The following is a 22710-nucleotide window of genomic DNA, read 5'->3' as shown; positions in this document are numbered from 1 at the left end:
ATGCTATAAACCACGAACTCTAATTATGGCCTAGATTATAGCAACTTATTCCCCGACTTTGCATACCGATTTTTATTGAGATAGGACCACTAATAACATAAATATTTGAGAATTCCATTACAGGCCTTCCCCTAAACTATCATTTTTCTCAGCGTGAATACAAATATTTATGGCCTAGACTGTAGCTAGTTATTCAACTTCCCCTACCGATTTTCGTTAAAAAACTACCTTTTCAGTCACTGTGAGTAAAATTATTTATAGCCTAGGTTATAGCGACTTATTTCCCGACTTAGTATACTGAATTTCATTAAGATAATAATATAAATATTTGAGAATTAAATTTTACGCCTTCCCCTAAACTACCATTTCAGTCAGCGTGAATAAAATTATGTATGGCATAGATTGTAGCGACTTATTACCCGACCTTCTATACCGATTTTGATTAAATTCTCTTCAGCCGTTTTTCCGTGAAGCGTGTACATACATACATACAGGCAGACATTACGGAAAAGTAAAAAGTGCATTTCTGTGTTACAGTGGGCATGACTGATATAGAAATACCATCCTTTTCAAAATTCTGAGCAATGTACAGACAAAACTCTTAATTTATATAAGTTTTGGGTCCTGGGAATCAACCTGGGAGGAGTCGTGACTCTGGCAAATGGGAGTGAATGCGTTGTTGCCAATCATCTGCAACAAGAAAATATTGGATTCAGCAAGAGAATCCAACTAGCCTCTTTCACTACAACTCCAGCACATAACCTGTAAGAGGTGCCCCTGCTAAGCCGAGCAACCCAGTGGAAGGTTGGGTACCAATCCCAGCGGGAAGTTGGGTCGGCGAACAGATCAGTGCTGGGGGCTTCAAGGTTTACAACCTTGACAGTTAACAAATTGTTACCTGCGGGTTACCACCCTAAACTTATTTCTTAACTCTTGCAACATGGAGAAAACAACCAATGGAAAAACTACCCCAGGTGGTATAAAATCCACCCCCAGTTTTGATGGGGCAAGCAAGCCTTTGGATTCTGGGGAGCTTGCACCTTCATGTGAGACGAAGAAACGTTTTAAGTTCTTGGCGACCATCAACATCAACTCCCTCCTAGAGACACGAAAACTAAAACATACACTAGATGTTTTAACTGAACACAACATCCTGATAACAGCTGTACAAGAGACCAGATTCCTTGATCAAGAAGCGATAGAATCACAAGGTTATCGGATCTACAAAGGATAATCCGGTGAAAGAGTGATGAAGAATATGTCTCACTTGGGGACAGGCTTCATAGTCAGCAACAAAATGATCAACTCCATCATCTCCTTTTCATCTCCAAATGGAAGAACGTCCACTATAGCTTTTAAAACTCTCAACAAAGCATACACAGTTGTTAATTTCCATGCACCTACTAATGACACCAACAAGAAAGATATTGAAAATGTGGAAAACTTTTGGAGGGTACTCGAAGAGACAATGGACTGGATCCCAAATCACCACATAACTACTTTAATGGGGGACTTAAACGCACAGACTGGCAAAGAGAGAAAATTCAAGAACATAGTTGGAGATTATCCAGCCCACAAGAGGACCAACAGGAATGGAGAAAGGCTGATTGACCTGTGCAGAAATTACAACTTAGTCCTCAAATCTACAGCTTTCAAACGCCTTCCTAGGAAAGCTATGACTTGGAGATGCCTAAAACCAATGCTTGGGGAATTCCAACTGGGCCACGCAGCCATCAGTAGAATATCAAAGAAGTGCTGAATGTCAAAGTACTGAGAAGTGCAAACATTGATTCAGACCACTATCTTTCTTTGATCAAAACCAATTTCATCCCTCTTAAAAGAAGCAGAGAAAACCACTGCACCAAGTCGCGAAGTCCAAGGTTCAATCCAGCCAAGCTGAAAGATAACAATAACTTCACCGAGACCCTGGCTAAAAACAAAGACAAAAAAGATTGGCCCCCAACTACAGAAGGCACTAATAGATGCAGCGACAACCACCATCCCGGCGCTCAGAAAGAACAATCATCCATGGTGGACAACTATTAGTGACAAAGTAATAGAAGAGAGAAAGCAAGCATGGCTAAAATGGAACTGTTACAAAAGTCTGGATAACCATAAAAAATTCTTAGAAGCAAGGAAAACTGCTACTAAAATTATCAGGAACACCAAGAGGCGGTACAATAAAGATATCATTGAACAAGCAGAGAGGGATTTTCAAAGAAACAACACTAGAGACTTCTACCAAACTTTTAAATCTCAAATTACAGCCTACTCAGCCCCTACACTTCACCTCTGGGGAGCTGACGGAAAGCTGAAAATGAACAATGAAGAGTGCACCACAGTTCTAGCAGAGTATTTCAACAACCTTCTAAATTCAAACGAACCCAAGGAGAAACTGCATTTCGAACCTCAGAATGTCACTATGTCGGACTCTCTCCCACCAACAAAGGGGGAGATCCAAAAAGCCATTTCAGAATTGAAATGTAACAAAGCAGCGGGCGAGGATGGAATCATAGCAGAGCTCTGGAAATATGCTGATGAGGAGTCAATCCAAAGTATCCATGAAATCATATCTAACATCTGGGTGACAGAAGCGTTACCTAGTGACTGGACCTCAGCTATCATCCACCAGTTACACAAAAAATGCGACAAATCAGATCTCAACAACTACAGCGGGATTTCCCTTGTATCAGTGACATACAAGATACCCTCCAAAGTACTACTCACAAGAGTAGAGGCTCAACTAGACTCCTACATCGGAGAGTACCAGGCTGGGTTTCGCAAGTCAAAACCTAAGCGCCTCACCCTGCGAAGCAACATTTGTTGACTTTCAGAAGGCCTACGATTCAGTAGATAGTCGCTCTTCCAGGCACTTTCTGAACTGGGACTAGATAAGAAAACCTTGAATCTAGTGAAAGCAACTCTTACCAACACTACAGCCAGAATCAAATTCAGAGGGGAACTGTCCAAGAGCTTTGAGGTCAAAAAAGGTGTTAGACAGGTGGATGGCCTATCTCCAATCCTCTTTAACTGCCTTCCCGAAAAAGACATTCATGAGTGGACGAAAATGCTAAAGGATGACTCTGGATTGAGAATAGGCTACAAGAAGGACAAGTTAACTGTCAACTGTTTAGCCTTCGCAGACGACCTTTCACTCCTGGCATCCAGTGTGGAGAAGGCTATCCATCAACTATCCTCTCTCGACCACATAGCAGCTAAAGTAGGGCTGGAGATCACCATCAACAAAACACAGTTTATCACCAACATCAAAGATGCACCCAAATCAATCCCACTGGGGGACAAAACAGTACAAAGGACTAACTCTTTCAAATATCTAGGAGAATGGATAACCCCAAACATGAATGAAGATCAGGCCATGAACAGCAGATGCATCAAATTGGAAAATGCCTACCACCTATGTAAGAGTATGTACAAATCCAAATCCCTCTCACTTAACCTCAAAATCACGCATTACACTACTGTAGTGAGACCGTCAGTACTATATGCCTCAGAATGCCTAAACATGGTAAGAAAAGGGCAACTTAGAAAACTGGAGCTGAAGGAAAGGATGATCCTGAGAAAAATCATGGGCCCTATTAAAGAAGGCAAGTACAGAATCTCAGGCACAACAACGAACTGTACAACAATTGGAGAGCATTACAACATCCATGAGGAAGAGGAGATTGAACTTCTACGGTCATGTCATGAGAATGGACAATCAGAGGCTCACCTCCAGAATCTTCCACACCATCTCTAGAGGGAAAGTGACTAATGCCAAGTGGGCAAAACTCGTCAGAAAAGACCTTCAAAAATTGGACATTGCTCCCAGTGAAATTTATGACAGGAATAGATACAGAACGTTGATCAGAACATCAAACTCTCTCCAGTCACTAACAGAAAAAACAGTACGTCCGGGAGGAGGTGTGAAATGGACTCAGGAGCGAAAAGACATTCACAGTGCAAGAATAAAGGAGTACTGGTCAAAGAAGAAAGCTGCTAGAGATAAGAACAACGTGGTCCATAGCAGGCCCAAACGGAACTGAAAAAATAGATAAGTTTTTAAATGCATTTATTGTAAAATCCTGATCGCTTTCTAAACTTTAATTTTCTGCTGAAAAAATACAAGAGCTGAAAACATCACCTATTGAAATTTAAATCAACAAATCATTAAAAAATTGAAACATTTTTTAAAATCTCTAGAAAGAAACTACAATTTCTTCCGATTTACGAAAAGCATTTTTAGCATCTGATACAACTCTTTGGAAGCCCACCAATCCTAATTTTCTTCATAAATATACCACATGTTATGTGCCTGACAAAAGCACATTACGAAAAACAGGTCAGCCGTTGGTACAAAAATGTCATATCAAGGATACAAGATAAACTGGAAAATGAGCTTGTCTGGTTGATGGTAGATCTGAAACGACAGATTCTGAAGGTAGATTCACTGAGGAAGTTGGACGTGCAGTAAAAGGCACGCAGCTGTGATGCTAATTTCGGGAGATAGTGGGTTTGAAACACACCGGCAGCAGCCCTGAACACGGTTTTCCATGGTTTCTAATTTTCACACCAGGCAATTGCTAGGGCTGTAACTTAAGGCCATGGCCGCTTCCTTTCCATTCCTAGCTCTTTCCTATCTCGTCGCCAAAACACCTATCTGTGTCAGTGCAATGCAAAGCAAATTATAAAATTAAACAAAATTTTAAAGAGGTAGATTTACTGAAATGTAATAGTTGGTGCACAAAACAAGGAAGGACAGACAATGCCATATCTTTTAAATGTGATACATTTAGAGGCCAGAAGCAATGAAACAGTAACTCAATCTGCAATTGATTTTTTAAAATTACAGTACTATCACCCAATTGATTTAAATATGATAGGGCGCATTTACCGTATTTACGCAAATAATCCCCGCACCCTAACTTTAAGTAGGCTTATTTTGAAAAAAAGAAATGCCAACTTTGACGCAAAAAAACACACCACAATTTCGTGCCCCCAATTTTTTAAAAAAATGTGCGGGTATTATTCGCATAAATATGGTATTTGCCACTGATGGTTAAATCAGGACTCACATTAAAAGACATTTTCCCCAACTTTATACATGAAAAGTTCCTCGCGCATGCACTCCATCACATTTGTGAACAGATACATGAAGGCTTTTCTTCATTGGATATGTTACTGGCTGTAATAAAGAGGTTTTCTTTTTTCTTTTTTTAATCCCCATCAGGAGTCAATTATTTAGGTCCTTAGAACCATCAGTTCCCCTTCCTCCTCACCCAATATTAACAAGATTGGGAATGTGGGTTGATCCTGTCCTGTAATATGGGGAGCATCCTAGTCAGTAAAAGACGTGGTTAAATCCTTAGACCCTGGTGATGTTGCATCCATTCATACAGCCCAAAACACACCTAATAGGGAATTGGAAGCTAAACTTGTTTTCTTTTCAGTGCACTTTTCAGAGTTGCCTGAAGCACTTACGTCCTTAGAAACATTGAGCCTAGACTTCAATGTGGTGAAATCCTGGGCATGAACAGATATGTAAAACTGGAGACATTCTAACTGGAAATTCTATGATTTAATTTATATTAAATACCTTATTTATGGAATAGTTAACATCATTTAAGTATGCCCTATTAAAATCCTGTGATGGAGAAAGAAGTTTCTGAAGACACTTCAAGAGTGAAAACCTCCGTTATGGGGCTGTTGTGAACTGCAACTCATTCTTTCGGGCAGTGAATCAGAAGCTTCTACTCCTCGACAATAAATGTAATTCATCTCCTTTCATTTATACATGAATATTGCAGGTATAAAGTATATTTTAGCTGCATTTCATCCTCTTTTATGACCGCATAGGATCACTTTAGTCAGTCCATCGTTCAGGTCTCTCTGAAAGGATTGTTCGGGCTTTGCGGTCCTCCCAGTACTTCTTCAGATGCTCTGATCTTCGTGCCCTTTCCTCGGTTGAAAATGTGTATGTTGTTGGTTGGTTTTGAGTATGGGTAACGCGGAAGGTTTGTATCCTTGAGTTTTGTATTCAATTTTATCTTATTTGTGGCATCTTCTGTTGCAAGGCCTATTTCCTTCAGATCCTCTCTTACTTCTCTGATCCATTTACATCCTGTTGTGGTATTTTTTGAGATGAGATTGTGTTGTACTAGTTGTTTCAGAAGTCCTGCATCCCCATGATATGTCCAAAGAATCCCAGTCTCTGTTACGTATAGTACCTGTAATGGGTTCTAGCTCCTTGTACACGACTTTGTTAGGTATTATCCCCCAATGTCCATCTCTGGTATTTTTTGTTGATGTGGATTCTTAAAATCCTTTCAATTTTCTGAAGTGGCCAGTCTTTGATTGTTTATTCAGGTGAAAAAGTGTTTCTGCTGCATATGTAGCTTCCCGCCAAAACCCAGGCTATTTGTTTTGATTTTAGGCCAGTCTTCATTTTTGGGGCATTTCCTAAACCATTCCCTCATTACCACTTCAAGAGCACAATTATATAATAGTGGTGAGAGTCTATCTCCTTGCCGTAATCCAGTTTTAATTTCAAATGACTGATATTTCACCCCTAAACTTCACTTTTAATTTGGTGTTAGTGAGAATCAATTTTATCATGTTTATTAATTTGGGGTGTAATCCAAGGTGTCTTGAAATTTTAAATAGAGATTCTCTATGGATGCAATCGTAAGCTTTCTTGAAATCTTATGTTATCACCATATCTCTGTTTCTTCTCCTGTTATAGTCCATTATCAACTTAAGACTCATGATCTGATCAGGACAGCTCCTCCAGGGTCAGAAACCCCCTTCATATTCTCCTAGTTCTTTCTCAAGAAGTAAACATCCTATTAGCCTAAGGATTATTATTTTATTGCATAGTTTGTAGGTTTTTTAGCAATAAGTGTGCTGTCTGTATTCACGAATATACAGTATATTTCAGCAATAAACTTGTTTAGTTCTACTAAGTTAGAGAAGTGACAAGTAGAGTTTAGAAAATTTGTAAAAAATGTTTCCATTTAAACTTGTCCTAAAAGGATAGGCGTGCAAAGTTTAGATAAATCTACATGCATGAACTGGCCATGAAATCTCTTTCATAATGTTTTCCTTCCTTTTGGTGGTGCTTGTAACCGCAGACTTCAAATATTTTTGGGCGATTCTTTTGTTGTATTGGGAAATGACCATGGAGACTGAAAAAAGCTGAATACATTGACATGAGGTTGTGGTATGTGGAAATATGTCGCCATAATTTCAGGAAGCTGTTATCACCAAATAACCAAAAGAAAAGAAAACAACATTTTACCTGGTGGCTGCCACAGGTGTAAAACTTGTCTAATGGTAAGACTTACCGTACACAGGCGTCTTTCCAGGCAGAACTACCACTACGAGCTGTAGAGCAGCGAATGATGACTTTAGGTACCGGAACATAGGCTCCACCTGGTCAGGTCCTGTAGCATATTTGCCTGAGAAAAAAAAAAATTATGCTTAGTGATACAGAAATAGGGTGCAGTACCATACACTACAAACTCTCTCCAGACGCCAATTTAGATTATTCTAACTGAACACAGTGAAGTTCTGCAGACTCGCTTTCTCCACTCACTTCAGCAGAATTTCTTTTTTTTTGCTATGGGCTTTACGTCGCACCGACACAGATAGGTCTTATGGCGACGATGGGATAGGGAAGGCCTAGGAGTTGGAAGGAAGCGGCCGTGGCCTTAATTAAGGTACAGCCCCAGCATTTGCCTGGTGTGAAAATGGGAAACCACGGAAAACCATCTTCAGGGCTGCCAATAGTGGGATTCGAACCTACTATCTCCCGGATGCAAGCTCACAACCGCGCGCCTCTACGCGCACGGCCAACTCGCCCGGTCAGCAGAATCTGTCCTCCACATTCACAGCATAATGACCAAGGACAAGACTCCACCATGCCAACAGATATTTGGAAACAAAAAGAGTAACACGAAGACAATTTTGGTGCGCGTGTAGCTGCTGCAATTAATTTACATAAGTGTAAGTCTCTCCGTTAAATTACTTTTACCCTTATTCCTTCTTTTTCTGATGCTTGTGAATTCTGAACGAGCATGACATTTTCGTCTGTAAGAAATTGGCACACATCTACAAGACTACAGAGTGAACAGCCTCACTTCAACGTGTTGGCGGAGGAAAAAATGCACGTGTACCAAGGGCCCCAAAGTCTCACCGTTTCCATTCTAGTATTTTAATAGTAATAATAATAATAATAATAATAATAATAATAATAATAATAATAATAATAATAATAATTTTATTTGCTTTACGTCCCACTAACTACTTTTTCGGTTTTCTGAGACGCCGAGGTGCCGGAATTTAGTCCCGCAGGAGTTCTTTTACATGCCAGTAAATCTACCAACATGAGGCTGTCGTATTTGAGCACCTTCAAATACCACCGGACTGAACCAGGATCGAACCTGCCAAGTTGGGGTTAGAAGGCCAGCGCCTTAACCGTCTGAGCCACTCAGCCCGGCAATTCTAGTATTTTATTTAGAGTAAAATGAGTTCATGCAGGGACCCAGTCTCACAGGGTATAATGTGGAACCTATGCCCAGGGCTACAGGTGAAGACATAGAGCACCTTAGGCAGAGGGGACCTTTGGAATGGCGAAGATAGTGGATGACGTAATCCATCCTCTTGGGGGAAAATCAGAAGAGGAAACCACTGAAGAGGAAACCACTGCCTTGTGGAGGAGAGGGATCTTCAAAGCCCAAGGGACTAAACCCCAAAAGAAAATCCTCAGATGTGTTAGGTTTCGCAAGTCAGCCGATGAGTAAATTTGTACTTGCTTTCAACTACAATACAAGCTTCAGATGGAAGCTTAAAACTGGAAATAGAATTGACAAGTCTCTGACTACAGTTGTACAGTATGATGGTAACGCTGATGTCCGTGCAAGTGTTAGATCAGGGAACAAAACTTTTTCGCTCCCCCATCTAGCCATTCGATGTTATGGTGTTTCTACAAAGGCAGACTTTTGGCCTGAAATTTCGACACTGATTTAATCCTGTTTGAATTGTTATAAAACCGAAATTTTGTAAACTAAGAGGTCTGCAACCTCGCTATGAGCACTTATTGTTCGTTTCCATCTGTATCATTTGTTTTCATTTCATTTCTTCTGAGGTTAATACAGTTTCTAGATTCAATTATGTTTTGTATTAACCCCTGTTTTCACCAAATTTTATCACAGTGAGTTTTTTTTTTTTGCTCCATATGATGATGCATATATTGTGCTGTTTTTATTTCCGTCATGTCTCTCATTAGTTTTTTTCATTTGTTCCTTCATTATGTTTTTTGGCACATTTTTAGTTTGTATTATGTAAATTACTTCAACCCCCCCCCCCTCACTGAATGTGGCTTAAACGAGTCAAAACATGCTTGAATTTGATTACTCCATCTAATGATGGAACTAAATGATGTATTGAATTAGGAGGATACACCTAATTTTACCTTTGTAAAATTAATGGGAAGGAAAATGAATTGACTGACCTAATGGAGAGATGAAAACTCGACACCACGGGATTAAGTGAAGTAAAATGGAAAGGGAAAGGAATGAAGAAACTTAGAAAGGGGTACATCCTGTACTGGATGGGTAACAGTAAAGAGAAAAGAGAAATGGAGTGGGATTTGTAGTGAATCACTATGTCAAACCACTAGCTGAAGTTGAGTATGTAAATGAAAGAATTTAATAATGCACACGCATGTAAACAAAGAACTACTGATGATAATACAGGTGTATGCTCCGCAGACAGGATGTGGCGTAAAAGAAAAAGAAGAGTTCCTCAATGAACTGGAAACACATATTGTTGGAGATGGGATCATGATAATGGGAAATCTGAATGCTCATGTGGGAACTGATAGAATGGGAAATGAAAATGTTCTGAGCCCACATGGGTGCGGCGATAGAAATAAAGATGGAGAGGAACTGTTGGACTTTTGTATCAGAAATAACCTGATAATAAAGAACACGTGGTTTATGAAGAGGAATAGCCATAAGATCAGTCGATATAATTGGGATGGAGAGTATGGAACACTCATCGATTTTATAATAACAGCTTGATTTATGTATTTCATTTTCCGTATTGACATTTACCAATCGTCTTTCCTTTTATGACGATTTATAATAACAGCCCAAGAACAGGCAAGATTAGTCATGAATACAAAGATAATCCCCAGCGGAAGTATGGAACATGATCACAGATTATTAATTGTGGAATTAAAACAAGTAAAAATCCCTAAAATTGTATTGAAGAAGAAACCAAAGATCAGGATTTGGGATTTGGAGGAGGAAGATAAAAATGGCATTCCTAGATTGTATAAAAAAGAAGTTGCCTACCACAGAAATACGAAGAATGGGACAATTTAAGACAGGCATTCGTGGAAGCAGCAACTGAGGTATGCGGGAAAACAAAAGCAAAAGTTAAGGGAAAGGAGACACGGTGGTGGACAGACAAAATAACAAAAAGAAATAAAAGAAAGGAACAAGGTGAAGAAAGAAATGGATAAGGAAGAGCAAAAAACGTATCAGAGGGATGAGAATAAGATTGAAATGTTACACGTGAAATACAAAAGACTGAAAGTACCAGTTCCCGCCAGGATGATAAGAAGAAATTTTGGGAGAGTTTAACAACAAAACTGAGCAATATAGTCGAGGAAATCAGAAACTATTATACAGAGTAATAAAATCGAAAAGAATAAATCTAGAAAAAATCAAGGCATTAGAGGGGAAGATGGATCCATAGTACATGACGAAAATAGTCTTCAGAAAGTGATAGCAAAAAACTTTATGAGGATGACTGCTCAGAAGAAGAAGGAGATAAGAAAATGGAAATAACAGATGCAGAAAAAGAAGAGAACCCAATAACGTGGATGGAACTTGAAAGGGCAGTGAAAGCAATGACCAAAGGTAAAGCAAGTGGAGGACACTAATTCAATGCTGATATGATTAAGGCAGCAGGAAGCATTGGACTACAGTGGCTATACAGAGCCCTCAATGCCATATGGAAGGATGGAAGGATACCTGAAGATTGGCAATAAGGAAGCATTGTACCACTGTTCAAAAAAGGAAATAGGAAAAAATGTAAAAATTATAGAGGTACAGTAAAACCTCGTTAATTCGAAGTCGTTGGGACTCAAAAATCGGACTTCGAATTACGTGATTTCGAATTAACCGCCAATTCGCAATTCAGAAGTACCAACCCTTGCCGCGTTACAAAATTTTCTAAGGCCCGTTACTGCATGCATTTAACCTTGATTCAGTTTATAGCTTTCAAATGCCATGAAAAAAGAACTATTTTCAAAATGTATCCAAGAAGGTGTATTTACAGTATTCAAATAATGCACTCGGATATCTCACTGGTAAACATAACCTCACGCAACGAAAGAAAGAAAGAAAGAAAGAAAAAAAAAAAAAAAAAAAAAGCACGATTCAAAGACGAGGAGAAATCTATGCTCGCTCCCATGTGCAAGTGCTTTATTAATTGGATTACTATAAAATATACTGTATGCATTTTAGATGCGTTGTATTTACACAGAAAGTACCCGATGCCCTTAAAATCGAACTTTCTATGACTCTATCCTTGTACGATTTCCCGCCATAGCACTTCTCTCGTACTTCAGAAATGTAAACACTTGCCGCGTCACGAAGTATTCTAAAACCCATTAATACATGCAATCACCTCGATTCGCAGTTTAAACGTTTCAAATGCCATGGAAAAAAACTATTTCAGAAATGTATCCAACAAGGTGCATTTACAATGTTCAAATAATTAACTTGGATAAATCACTGACAAACATAACCTCACGCAACGAAAGAAAAAAAATCGCACAATTCAAAGACGAGGATAAATTATGCCGGTTCCCCTGTGCAAATGCATTATTTTTTGGATTTCTTTACTGTTTGCATTTTTATTATATATGCTTTGTACTGGCATGGAAAGTGCCCGACGCTCTTAAAACATTGTGGCTTATCGAAGTTTCCTATGACGAGGGGATACAGTATCTCGCTTCCATGTGCATTGCGACGCACTAATATGACCCCCATCCCTCACACTGTACGATTTCCCGGCTGGCAATTTCTCCTTTAAAACCATAAGACCGTTTGGGCTCGCATTAAAATAAAGCAATGCAGTTTCACCGGCATTGTCAATATTGTTCGGTGCCTGCGAATTTATTATATTTGCCACATTTTTTCGTCAACTGTCGGCATCGCCCAGTGTTCGCAGATTCTGTTTTCCCGCACACTGCATGTTGCGTGATATTACGGCGTTCCTTAAAAGGTTGAAAACAAAACAATTCCGATTCCATTCAACTTAGCAATCAGAAGAGCACTGTAGACCCACCGAAGTGAGTGTAAGTGCGGAAAGTTACCCCTCCACGTTCCGGAACGCGCGTTCTACTATGACGCGGAGCGGATAAATTTCGAGTTGAAATTACTCTGTAACATACTATTGTTTTAAAATGTAAAGGCAGTTTCGAATTAAAAGTCTCTGAATTTCGGTAATGGGGCCGACATTGTACTTCGAATTACGAATTATCCGTATTTCGAATTAAACAATTGAAATAACATGCAAAATTGTATCTCATGTTTCCGGGAACGAGAGCTACTTCGAATTAGGCGGGATTTTGAATTAACCGATTTCGAATTATCGAGGTTCTACTGTATAACCCTATTATCACATGGGCTAAAAAAAATGGAAAGTCATAGACAAAAGACTGAGGGATATAGTAGAAACACAGTTAGAAGAAGAACAATATGGCTTTAGACCAAATAGATCAACAATAGATTTGATATTCACAGTGTGAACAATAATGAAAAAACATCTGGAAAGGAACAAGGAAATCATATTCGTTTTTTGGATTTGGATTTGGAAAAAGCTTAAGAGAAAACTGAAAAGGAATGTACCAAAATAATTAATTAACAAAATAAAAATGTTGTATCATGAGAGTAAAAGCAGTGTACAAAAAAAGGTCTCAAGCAAGGAAGTGCAATGTTGCCATTATTGTTTATTATACTGATGGATGAAATCATAAAACGTGTAAAACAGAGTATCAGTAGTGATGAAGTGAATGCTTTGGTATTTGCAGATGATGTGGTGATTTGGGGAAAGGGAGAAAAGGAAGTACAAAGGAGACTAGACATTTGGAATGGTAATTAGTAAAAAGAAAACTGCTATCGGCAGCCCTGAAAATGGTTTTCCGTGGTTACCCATTTTCACACCAGGCAAATGCTGGGGCTGTACCTTAATTAAGGCCAGGGCCGCTACTTTCCAACTCCTAGGCTTTTCCTATCCCATCGTCGCCATAAGACCTATCTGTGTCGGTGCGACGTAAAGCACCTAGGAAAAAAAAAAAAAAAAACCACCCTGTAGTCGTGCACTGTGGAAAAGAGAAAAAGAGAAGCCAAGTGAACATGGAGAACAGTTAGAGAATGTAGAACAGTTTACATATCTGGGTCACATTATTAATGGAAGTAATGAAATCAACCCTGAAATTAATAACATACTAAGTAAAGGTACAACATTTTATCATCAAGTCGGAGAGCTTTTATGGGATGACAAAGTACCCAAGAGAACAAAAATTAACATTATATAAACAGTATTTCATACCAATCGTAACATACGGACTAGAAATGCTTGTAACTAATAAGAGACAAGATAGTTAGATCCAAGCAGTAGAAATTAAATTTTTAAGACTATCGGTTAGAAAGACGAGAAGAGATAGAATTCAAAATATTAAAATCAGAGAAGAGCTAAATATAGAACCATTAGTACAGAACATACAGAAAGCAAGACCGAGATGGTTTGGACATGTAAAAATAATGGGAAAGGAATGGTTAGCAAGGAGGGAAATGGAAAGAGAAGTTAAGAGAGAGAGAGAGAGAGAGAGAGAGAGAGAGAGACCAGTTGGAAGACCCGAGAAGGTGGATGGAGCAGATTTGGTTTACATTAGAGAAGCTGGATTGGATGCGGTGGAAGTAATGGAACAGGAAAAGTGGAAGGACAGAAAGGAGTAGAGGAGGCTTGTAAACCACACCCGGGCAACTGGAGTGGGACATTGATGATGATGATAATAATAATAATAACAAGGGAACTATTCTTGGAAATGTGATGCTCCCAGTTATCTTTATGTTATTGGATTATGCATTTTTAAAGTACTCAAAAACACACTGATTAAACCAAGGTACTTACAAAAACAAGGCTGTCCGATTATGGGCATGCCTGCATCATTGCTGATCTTCTGCAGCTGCTGGGTGAAATTCCTTGAACAGGGAAACATTACTTTACAATACTATCAAAAAGCTTAGTACTATTCATAACTACTGAAATTACACAACCCCCTAAAAGCAAATCGATGTACAGCTGACAATGATGAAATCACTTGCATCTCTTCCCTGTTTTGTTATGAGGACAAAACCACTAATTATAAGATTTAAAAATACTGGAAGATAACTCTCTTTGCTGCCAATTACTCTCCTCCTAACATCTGTACTGGTGTGAAGCTGTTTAAACTTTGCAGTTTCATTTCAGTTTAATGTTAACTTATTTATGAAGATGCTAAGAACGTAATAAAGAGTGACATCGTAAAGCATAAAAAGCCATTAATAATAACTGTATGGTTTCAGCTACAGTTGATGCCATTTACGCTGGCAGCGCATCAATTTCAACAGCGTATCTTACTCCTATTAGACAGCAGAGTAAACCAGATTTCTGCTGAATGAACTACGGCCCAGCTCACTTAATTTCATTGTGTATGTTGGGTATTCAGCCTGAAGGTTGGTTTGAACCACAATAATTCCACCATCAGCGAATCACAGATGGTCTTGCGTCACCAAAGATAAACATCAATTGGGTCACCAAAAGATCTTTTACATGGAGTATCGAATGGACATTTTCCTGCCCATCAAAACTACGAATACCTGTCATTTCAAGCTCTCGCTCTACTACCGATCTGTTAAGTTAAGTCTAGGAGGGGAAAGACCCAAAAATTTGTACTGGAACCACTACTATTTGTTTAGGTATGTAATGTAAATGGATGATAAAAGGTTGAGAACCCTACTTGTACAAATGAATGTAACAAGATAAATCTTGGAGATAAAACCTAGGAGGGTTTATGTCAGAAAAGTGTCAGTTAAAGTACTTCTGACAGCCCAGGTCCATATCCACCAGATAATCAGGTACAAAGGATTACTTAGTTCAAAATAGCTTCGGTGGATTACAAGTGTATTAAATATATAGCAATATATTAATTACAGAACTCTCATCATCTGATGGTGACTCAGAAATGCACAACTCACAAAATAATATATTCATGGTGAAAACCTCATTTTCACCAACATCTGTCGAGAAGTAGTATGAGGATTGCAAACAACAACTAAAGGGCCAGAAAAAGGATATTACGCTTCATTGCAACATCTATCGCTAGAAAACGAAGACTTTTACACAGATCCTCCCTTTTAAATTTTTCATACTGCAAAGTGAATTCTCTGTGAAACGATAACCTTAAATTAAACAACAGGACGAATGGAAATGATGAAAATTTAAACCTCACATCAGCTGTTAAAAACAAGTACAGTATATAAGCATTATATTCTCACCTGAGTGCGTCTTCCCTGACCGTGCGCTGTGGAGCAAAACACGCAATAGCCCACACTCGGATTTCAACACCAGTGAAGAACTGCTTCCCTCTCATGTCCCAAACTCCTTGGTTGGGCATAGCTTGTTGCTTCGTCTGCAGGAACAAAACAATACCATGAACGGGTCTAATAAAATATTGCTTAAACACTTAACAATACTGTGGCACAGCAGAACTCCAAGACAATTTCCTGGAAGAAACTTCAGTGTTTTAACGTTAAATATACAATCACTAAAACGGGGCTTGAGTCAACGAACAACACATTTACCACTGACCCTAGTGTGGTGGTCTAACTACTGGTTTTCTACCAGATGTAAATCAGCATGGTTCTGCGTAACAGAGGTTAGAGACAGAAGCAAAGCAACAGATGAAAACTTTCCTAAGAACATTCCTGCTTTCATCAGCCAATTAACTGCAGGTTGAGAAGTGGTGCAAGGCACCCAATTTTGGGAATGGGACCATACCCTCAGATTTTATGAATGTTAACAGCTGACTTCAATTATTAATGCCAAGTTCACAATACGACAACTCTTGCCACAAGATGTAAATGTCCCCAAATTACCAGTAGTTGACTATTGCGGCATTTTCCTCATCGATGTGACTCGTGAACAAACTACAAAACTTCAACGAGCATTGAACACTGGTCTTTGATTTGCTTTTAACTTGAGTTATGATCCTCACATACCCCCTAGCTACACAGCTATTTCCTGGCTGAAACACAACAGATGTCTGGAAGTTTCACATACTTACGCTGATTTACCAAACTCTGATGGAAAATCTACCCCATACATTTCTTCAAAATTCCATTTTTTATCCCCATTCTATAATTGTGACACTAGATCTGGCATTTCCCTCACTATTCCCATCAAGCACTCTTCAATGTGTGATAGATCCTTCGCTGTGGCTGGGTTACGACGTTGGAATTCACTTCAGGCTGCTGTCAGAAACTCTACCTGTTGAATACCAATGATTGATTCATGTGATTGGTGACGTATGACAGGTTGTGCGATTGTGGTTGGTAGGCACTGCATTTTACTGTACAGCTGAAGAACATTGTTGTTCTTATAATCAACATTAGGATATTTTATTATTGTTATTATTATTGTGCTTTTACGGCCGCATTGGACAACTGTAGTCAATTAATGTCCGGTCTTCTATGATGTTTTATGGTTTTTTCCCTTTCTGATCTTCCCGTATTTCTTCATTCTACCAGATATTCTTTGTCGTTCTTCTGAAAATTGTTTCTCTATTATCACATTCTGGAAGGAATCTAATTTTAATATTCTTCAATTTATTTACTTTGTTTGATTTATTCTTTAACTCCTCCAGCATTATGCCTAATTATTTCATGTCTTCGTTTATTTCTTTTATCCAGACAGGTTGTTGTTTTTGTTTACAAAGCTTTTCCAAAATTCTGCATATTAACCTGACTTGACGTGTTCTCAACAGATGACCAAAGAATGATACTCTCTTCTTTCTTATGAAATCCGTTATAGGTTCTATTTCCCGATATACTGCTGCCTTTGGGATGATACGCCATTATAATATTTTTGGTTATAGAGTAAACATACATTATATTTAGCTTTTAACTCACGTACACAGATAACTGTTTATAGCCATACTTTCATTTCTGTTACTTTATTATGTATTGTGTTTTGTTTAAGCACTGTTTATATTTTTCAGTTTGTAAGTTTTTCATTACAAACTTTTTTCATTCTTTTCTTACTATTAAGCTCCGGATTTCTTTTTATCTTAATTTAATGTGTTGGAGCTTTGCTTTCATTCTTCTTTATATGCTCTCCATATGTGTTATTTGGCTTAGTTATCCCTCATTTTATAACAGAATAGTACATCTCTCTTCGCCGTCGTTGTTGGCCGCTACTCGCTTCCGAGAATACGTTTCTCTCCTGCAGTTCCTCTTAATGTCTGTTGGCTCTGTGGAGATGTCGTTGATGACTGATCAAGCCAATCTTTGCATGAAACATGCGGCCACACAGGTCACCTCTAAAGGTGGGTGGAGGACATGGTTGGATCTGACGTTCATGTGTTTCAATTTCTTCTTACAAAATAGTACAAAAAACTATTTTAATCCTCCTAGTCAATATCATATATTTTTTACGACCAATTAAGACTAAAGTTCACAAGACTTGTATGATGTATTAAAAACATAGGAGACACACAATGATATGTTAGATAAAACTTTTTAGAAAAAATGACGAAAGTTAAAAAACGGAAATGAAATTTCTTGTCTGTGACATGCCTGCTCAGTGAGACACTTTCTGCAGCTTTGCACCAGAGAACATGCTTTTGTGCAGTTACGTTGGTGCTATTCACAGTCTTAAGCTATTCTTTATAACATTTCAAAGGAGTGCCTTGAGGGCTTTTGCCATGACCAATCTCATCATAGAGAAGTTGTTTAGGCAGTCTGCTATCATTCATACGCTGGATGTGACCAACCGACCTAAGCCAATGAATGATGATGAAGGCTTCTATGCTGTTTATGTGCACCTTGTCAAGAACTGCTGCATTGCTTATGCAGTCATCCCATTTGATGTTCATGATGGATCTAAGTTTCTCCTGATGGAAGCATTCTAGTTTCTTTACGTCACGACGATAATGTGTACAGGTTTCACATTCATATAGTAATATCATGACTACAGCTCGGTACACCATTAGTTTGGTACATATTTTGAGATCCTTATTCAAGAAAACTCTGTGGGAGAGGTGGCCGTAAGCTGCATGGGCAGAGCGTACTCTATCTTCCACATCCTTTCCTGAGTTGCAGTGGGTATTTTGAATACTACCAAGGTAAGTGAATTGGTCTACTTGTTCAAAATGTGTTCCTGCTATGGTGACATTTAAGTCAGGGACAGTACCACCTGGTGTCAGCTGCGCAAGTACTTTAGTCTTATGGGTGTTGATGGTCATACCAACTTGTTCATAAGTTTCCTTAAAACAGTTGACGGATGTCTGAAGCTCCTCAGGTGCATGGACAGGTGTTGCATTGCCATCAGCATATTGAAACTCCATTGTCTGAGTATTATGAGTCACCCTCTGAGAATGGAGCCTGGTTTGGTTGAACAGTCCACCATCATAACAAAACTTAATTTCCACACCAACATGGTCGACGGTATAAGTCTCGTGAAGCATGGCTGCCGTACAGGGTGAAAAGGGTGGGGGCAAGCACGCAGCCTTACTTAAGCCCATTTGTGACAGGAAATTCTTCTGATAGCTCATTCTGGTGAAGAACTCGTCCATCCATTCCATCATGAAGAGCCTGGATTAAGCCTACAAAACAGCCAGGACAGCCAAAGCACCGTAATACCATCCACATTGATTCTGTTCCTAGAGAAGCTAAGGCATTTTCTAGGTCGTAAAATACTAAAAGAAGCATGATTTGTTGTTCTCTGCATTTCTCTTGGATTTGTCTAGCACAAAAGATCATGTCAATGGTACCTCTTGAGGCTCGAAACCCAGATTGAGACTCAGGGAATACCATTTCAGACACAGTCTGAAGACGGTTCAACAAAATACTTGCCAGAACTTTTCCTACTATGGATAGTAGGGAAATACCACGATAATTGCCACAGATACATCAATCACCTTTCTTGAAAATGGTTAGTATGGTGGCATTAATCGTTACAAGTAATAAATCTCATTGTCGACCATATTGGACATCAGATTATAAACATTAAAATAAGAAATAATAATAATCTATAATGTAAATGCAAATCTTAGGGTACCATATACTTTAAGGCCACTAGGTTTGGGACCCTAACCTAACTTTAGGCTAAGATTTATTTTGGCCGATGATGCTTACGACAGTTATGAGAAATGTCCCAACTAACTACACCAGTTGTAATGTTTATATTCTAAATATAAGGAAAGATAAGTATTGAGAAGGTGGCATTAATCATGTCGAACATCTCTTTTATATATGAATTAACTTGTAATTTACATGGTTAACACGTTGGGTGCCACGTGCCGCCATATGGCGTCACGGTGGTCTTCAAATATGAGATGGTGTGACGCCATATGGCGGCACACCGTTCTTGAAATCAGAGTTGGCGTGACGCCATATGGCGGCACAGTTGAGTTTCAGGCGATGCACCATAGATAATCAGCTGTGACATCTATGCGCGTAAAATTGGTACTACGTGAAGGGCGAACTTCAGGGTCTATTCCAGTTGTGTATTTTTACTCTATGCCACTATGTGGCGCCACAGTATTCTTCCGAAGCCACTGACTGGCCAGTGATCATCGTCACAGGTGAAAGCGCGCCAGGCATTGTTTATTCCTCGTTTACGTACGTATTATCACTCAGTTTATATAGTTGTGCAAAAATATAAAAAATGGAAGATATTGGTAATAATCTTACGAGGGAACACATACATGTGTTACACTCGGATTCGGTTGAAATTTGGTATGAATGTTCGCGGGAGGCAGTAGAATGCTAAGGTGAAAACTGCATGTACCCAGCGCAAGTTTAAACGCCAAAATTAAACAAATAAATAGTCATAAAATTAGAAGTGTCGCGGGAGTATCGGGGTGTGGCGGAGAGGTAGGGAGGAGCAAAGCAGCGGACGTGAACCAACCGGGCTGCGTCGAGCTGCGCTAGCAGCCAGGTAGCGTATAGTTAGTGCGTTCCCCTTAACTTCCCGATCAGATGTGCAAAATGTAAATATGAAAATAGCACATGAAACAAGTGTACAAAAGGACAATGTTTGAACAACGATGCCAATAAGGTTTGAAAAATTACGAGTAACAAGAACTCGGGCGTGCCGAGACGCATATTTTCATTGTTTAGAGTTATCAGAAAACTGTTCACAACAATATGTAATGTAATACATAAGTACTTGTTTTGCATTTTACTAGGTTTTCATAAATATTGCGTTAATTTGAGTTAGCAAATACATATCCCGTATTTGAAATTCGTATTGCACATTCCATGACAAAATATTCTGTGACACCATATGGCGTCACGTTATATATTATCTTTCCTAAAAATTGATGTGACACCATATGGCGTCACACATGACCATGGTATGGTGAGATAAAATTTACATAGCACATCATATAAATACATCCCAAGATTATATAAACAGATTACAACGCGTACAATTGCTTTGGCACCAGCGGAATGCAATTCAAAAACATGCCTGGCACCAGTGGAATAGTGTGCTACAATCAGCTCGGCACTCAACGTGTTAAGTGCCACGAGCCCTAACTTTACCACTGCTAAATCAAATAAATAAATAAATAAATAAATAAATAAATAAATAAATAAATAAATAAATAAATAAATAAATAAATAAATAAAATAAATAAATAAATCCAAGCAAGCAGTTTTATGAAAATTTCCTACAGTTCGATATGAAATTTAATACTCAGCAGATTCTCAATACAATGGAACTCTACTCCTGAAGTGTTGGTAGATCTTAAAGTATTTATCTATATATATAAAATAAGAGTTTTGTCTGCACATTGCTTGGATTTAAAAAGGATGGTATTTCTGTATCAGTCGTGTCCACAGTAAGAAGGAAATGCATTTTTTAAAAATTTTCCATAATTTCTGTCTGTCTGTCTGTATGTACACGCATCACAAGAAAATGGCTGAAGAGAATTTAATGAAAATCGGTATGCAAAGTCGGGGAATAAGTCGCTAAAATCTAGGCCATAAATAATGTTATTCACGCTCAGTCAAATGGTAGTTTAGGGGAAGGCCTAACATTTAATTCTCAAATATTTATGTTATTAGTGGTCGTATCGATAAATACTACATACGGTAACTAAAGTTATATAGTATTAAACTTCCGATAATTTGTGTCTTATACATTGTTACCGTACTGGCTATGATCTCAGAAATATTCATGAATTTGGATTTTTGTTACTAAGTCTATATCAGCGCTGGGTCGCAAGAAGATTGGTAAACAGAATTTAATGAAAATTGGTATGTAAAGTCGGAGAATAATGAACTACAGTTTACGCTATAAATATCTTAAGATGCCCTTATATCACAGAGTCGAAAAAAAATAAATGCGAATGCCTACAATATAGAAAACCCATAAAATTGATCAACAATAACATTACATTGACCGTTGTTTGTTGTGATGTGCTTTGTGTCTTCTGCTGCCACTCATCTCCGATAGATCTCCGTATACTTTTTTAAATTTGCTTTACGTCGTCGCACCAAAACAGATAGGTTTTATGGCAACGATGGGATAGGAAAGGGTTAGGAGTGTGAAGAAAGCGGCCTTGAAATGAAATGGCGTATGGCTTTTAGTGCCGGGAGTGTTCGAGGACAAGTTGATTTGACGCCTGTAGGTGACCTGCGCGTCGTGATGAGGATGAAATCATGATGAAGTAGACACAAACACCCAGCCCCTGCGCCACCAAAATTAACTAATTAAGGTTAAAATTCCCGACCCTGCCGGGAATCGAACCTGGGACACCTGTGACCAAAGGCCACCACGCTAACCATTTAGCCATGGAGCCGGACAGGAAGCGGCCTTGCCTCAATTAAGGTACAGCCCCAGCATTTGCCTGGTATGAAAAAGGGATTCAATGGAATGCAATCTTCACGGGCTGCTGACGGTGAGGTTCGAACCCAATCTCCCGGATGCAAGCTCACAACTGCGCCCTCCTAACCGAACGGCCAACTCGCCCGGTACCTGTAGCATGAAGCATTCCCAACCTGTGTCAGATTACTTAGCAAACTATGTCTAGAATCTTTTATTAGAATGTGTGCTTTTCTGTTTTAAGGTGCACCGACTAAGACAGGTCTTATGGCGACTACTGGATAGGACAGGCCAGGACTATGAAGAAAGGGACCGTGGGCTGCCGAGAGCAGGTTTCGAACCTACCATCTCCCAATTGTTTGTTATATATGCTTCAATGAAACTCTCATAAATCCAGTTGTAACCTGCACATCAGTTTTGTACATAGCATTTGTTTCTGGTTTATCGCAAGATGGCAATGTAACTTACAGATTACAGGGCAAACAACTAATCAGTATACTTGTTGCTTTACATGCTGTCATGAAGAAGGAAACTTTCAAG

At 38.9% G+C, this 22710-nt stretch overlaps 1 protein-coding gene across 1 annotated transcript in view; it reads right to left on the bottom strand.

Annotated features, from left to right (window-relative positions):
• Nucleotides 1-22710, bottom strand: part of AGO1 (protein argonaute-2) — a 327978-nt gene that overhangs the window by 132560 nt on the left and 172708 nt on the right. Inside the window, exons 10-12 of the mRNA XM_067155023.2 lie at nucleotides 15615-15748; nucleotides 14209-14279; nucleotides 7341-7454 (exon numbers count right to left, since the gene is read on the bottom strand). Coding sequence (XP_067011124.1) covers nucleotides 7341-7454; nucleotides 14209-14279; nucleotides 15615-15748 — 319 coding nt within the window. The remainder of the gene's footprint in view (nucleotides 1-7340; nucleotides 7455-14208; nucleotides 14280-15614; nucleotides 15749-22710) is intronic.

Source organism: Anabrus simplex, chromosome 10, assembly GCF_040414725.1.
Source record: "Anabrus simplex isolate iqAnaSimp1 chromosome 10, ASM4041472v1, whole genome shotgun sequence".
In the NCBI taxonomy this organism is placed as follows: Eukaryota; Metazoa; Arthropoda; class Insecta; order Orthoptera; family Tettigoniidae; genus Anabrus; species Anabrus simplex.
Note: the sequence above shows the minus strand (reverse complement) of the source record. Positions and strands in the feature narration are given on the sequence as shown.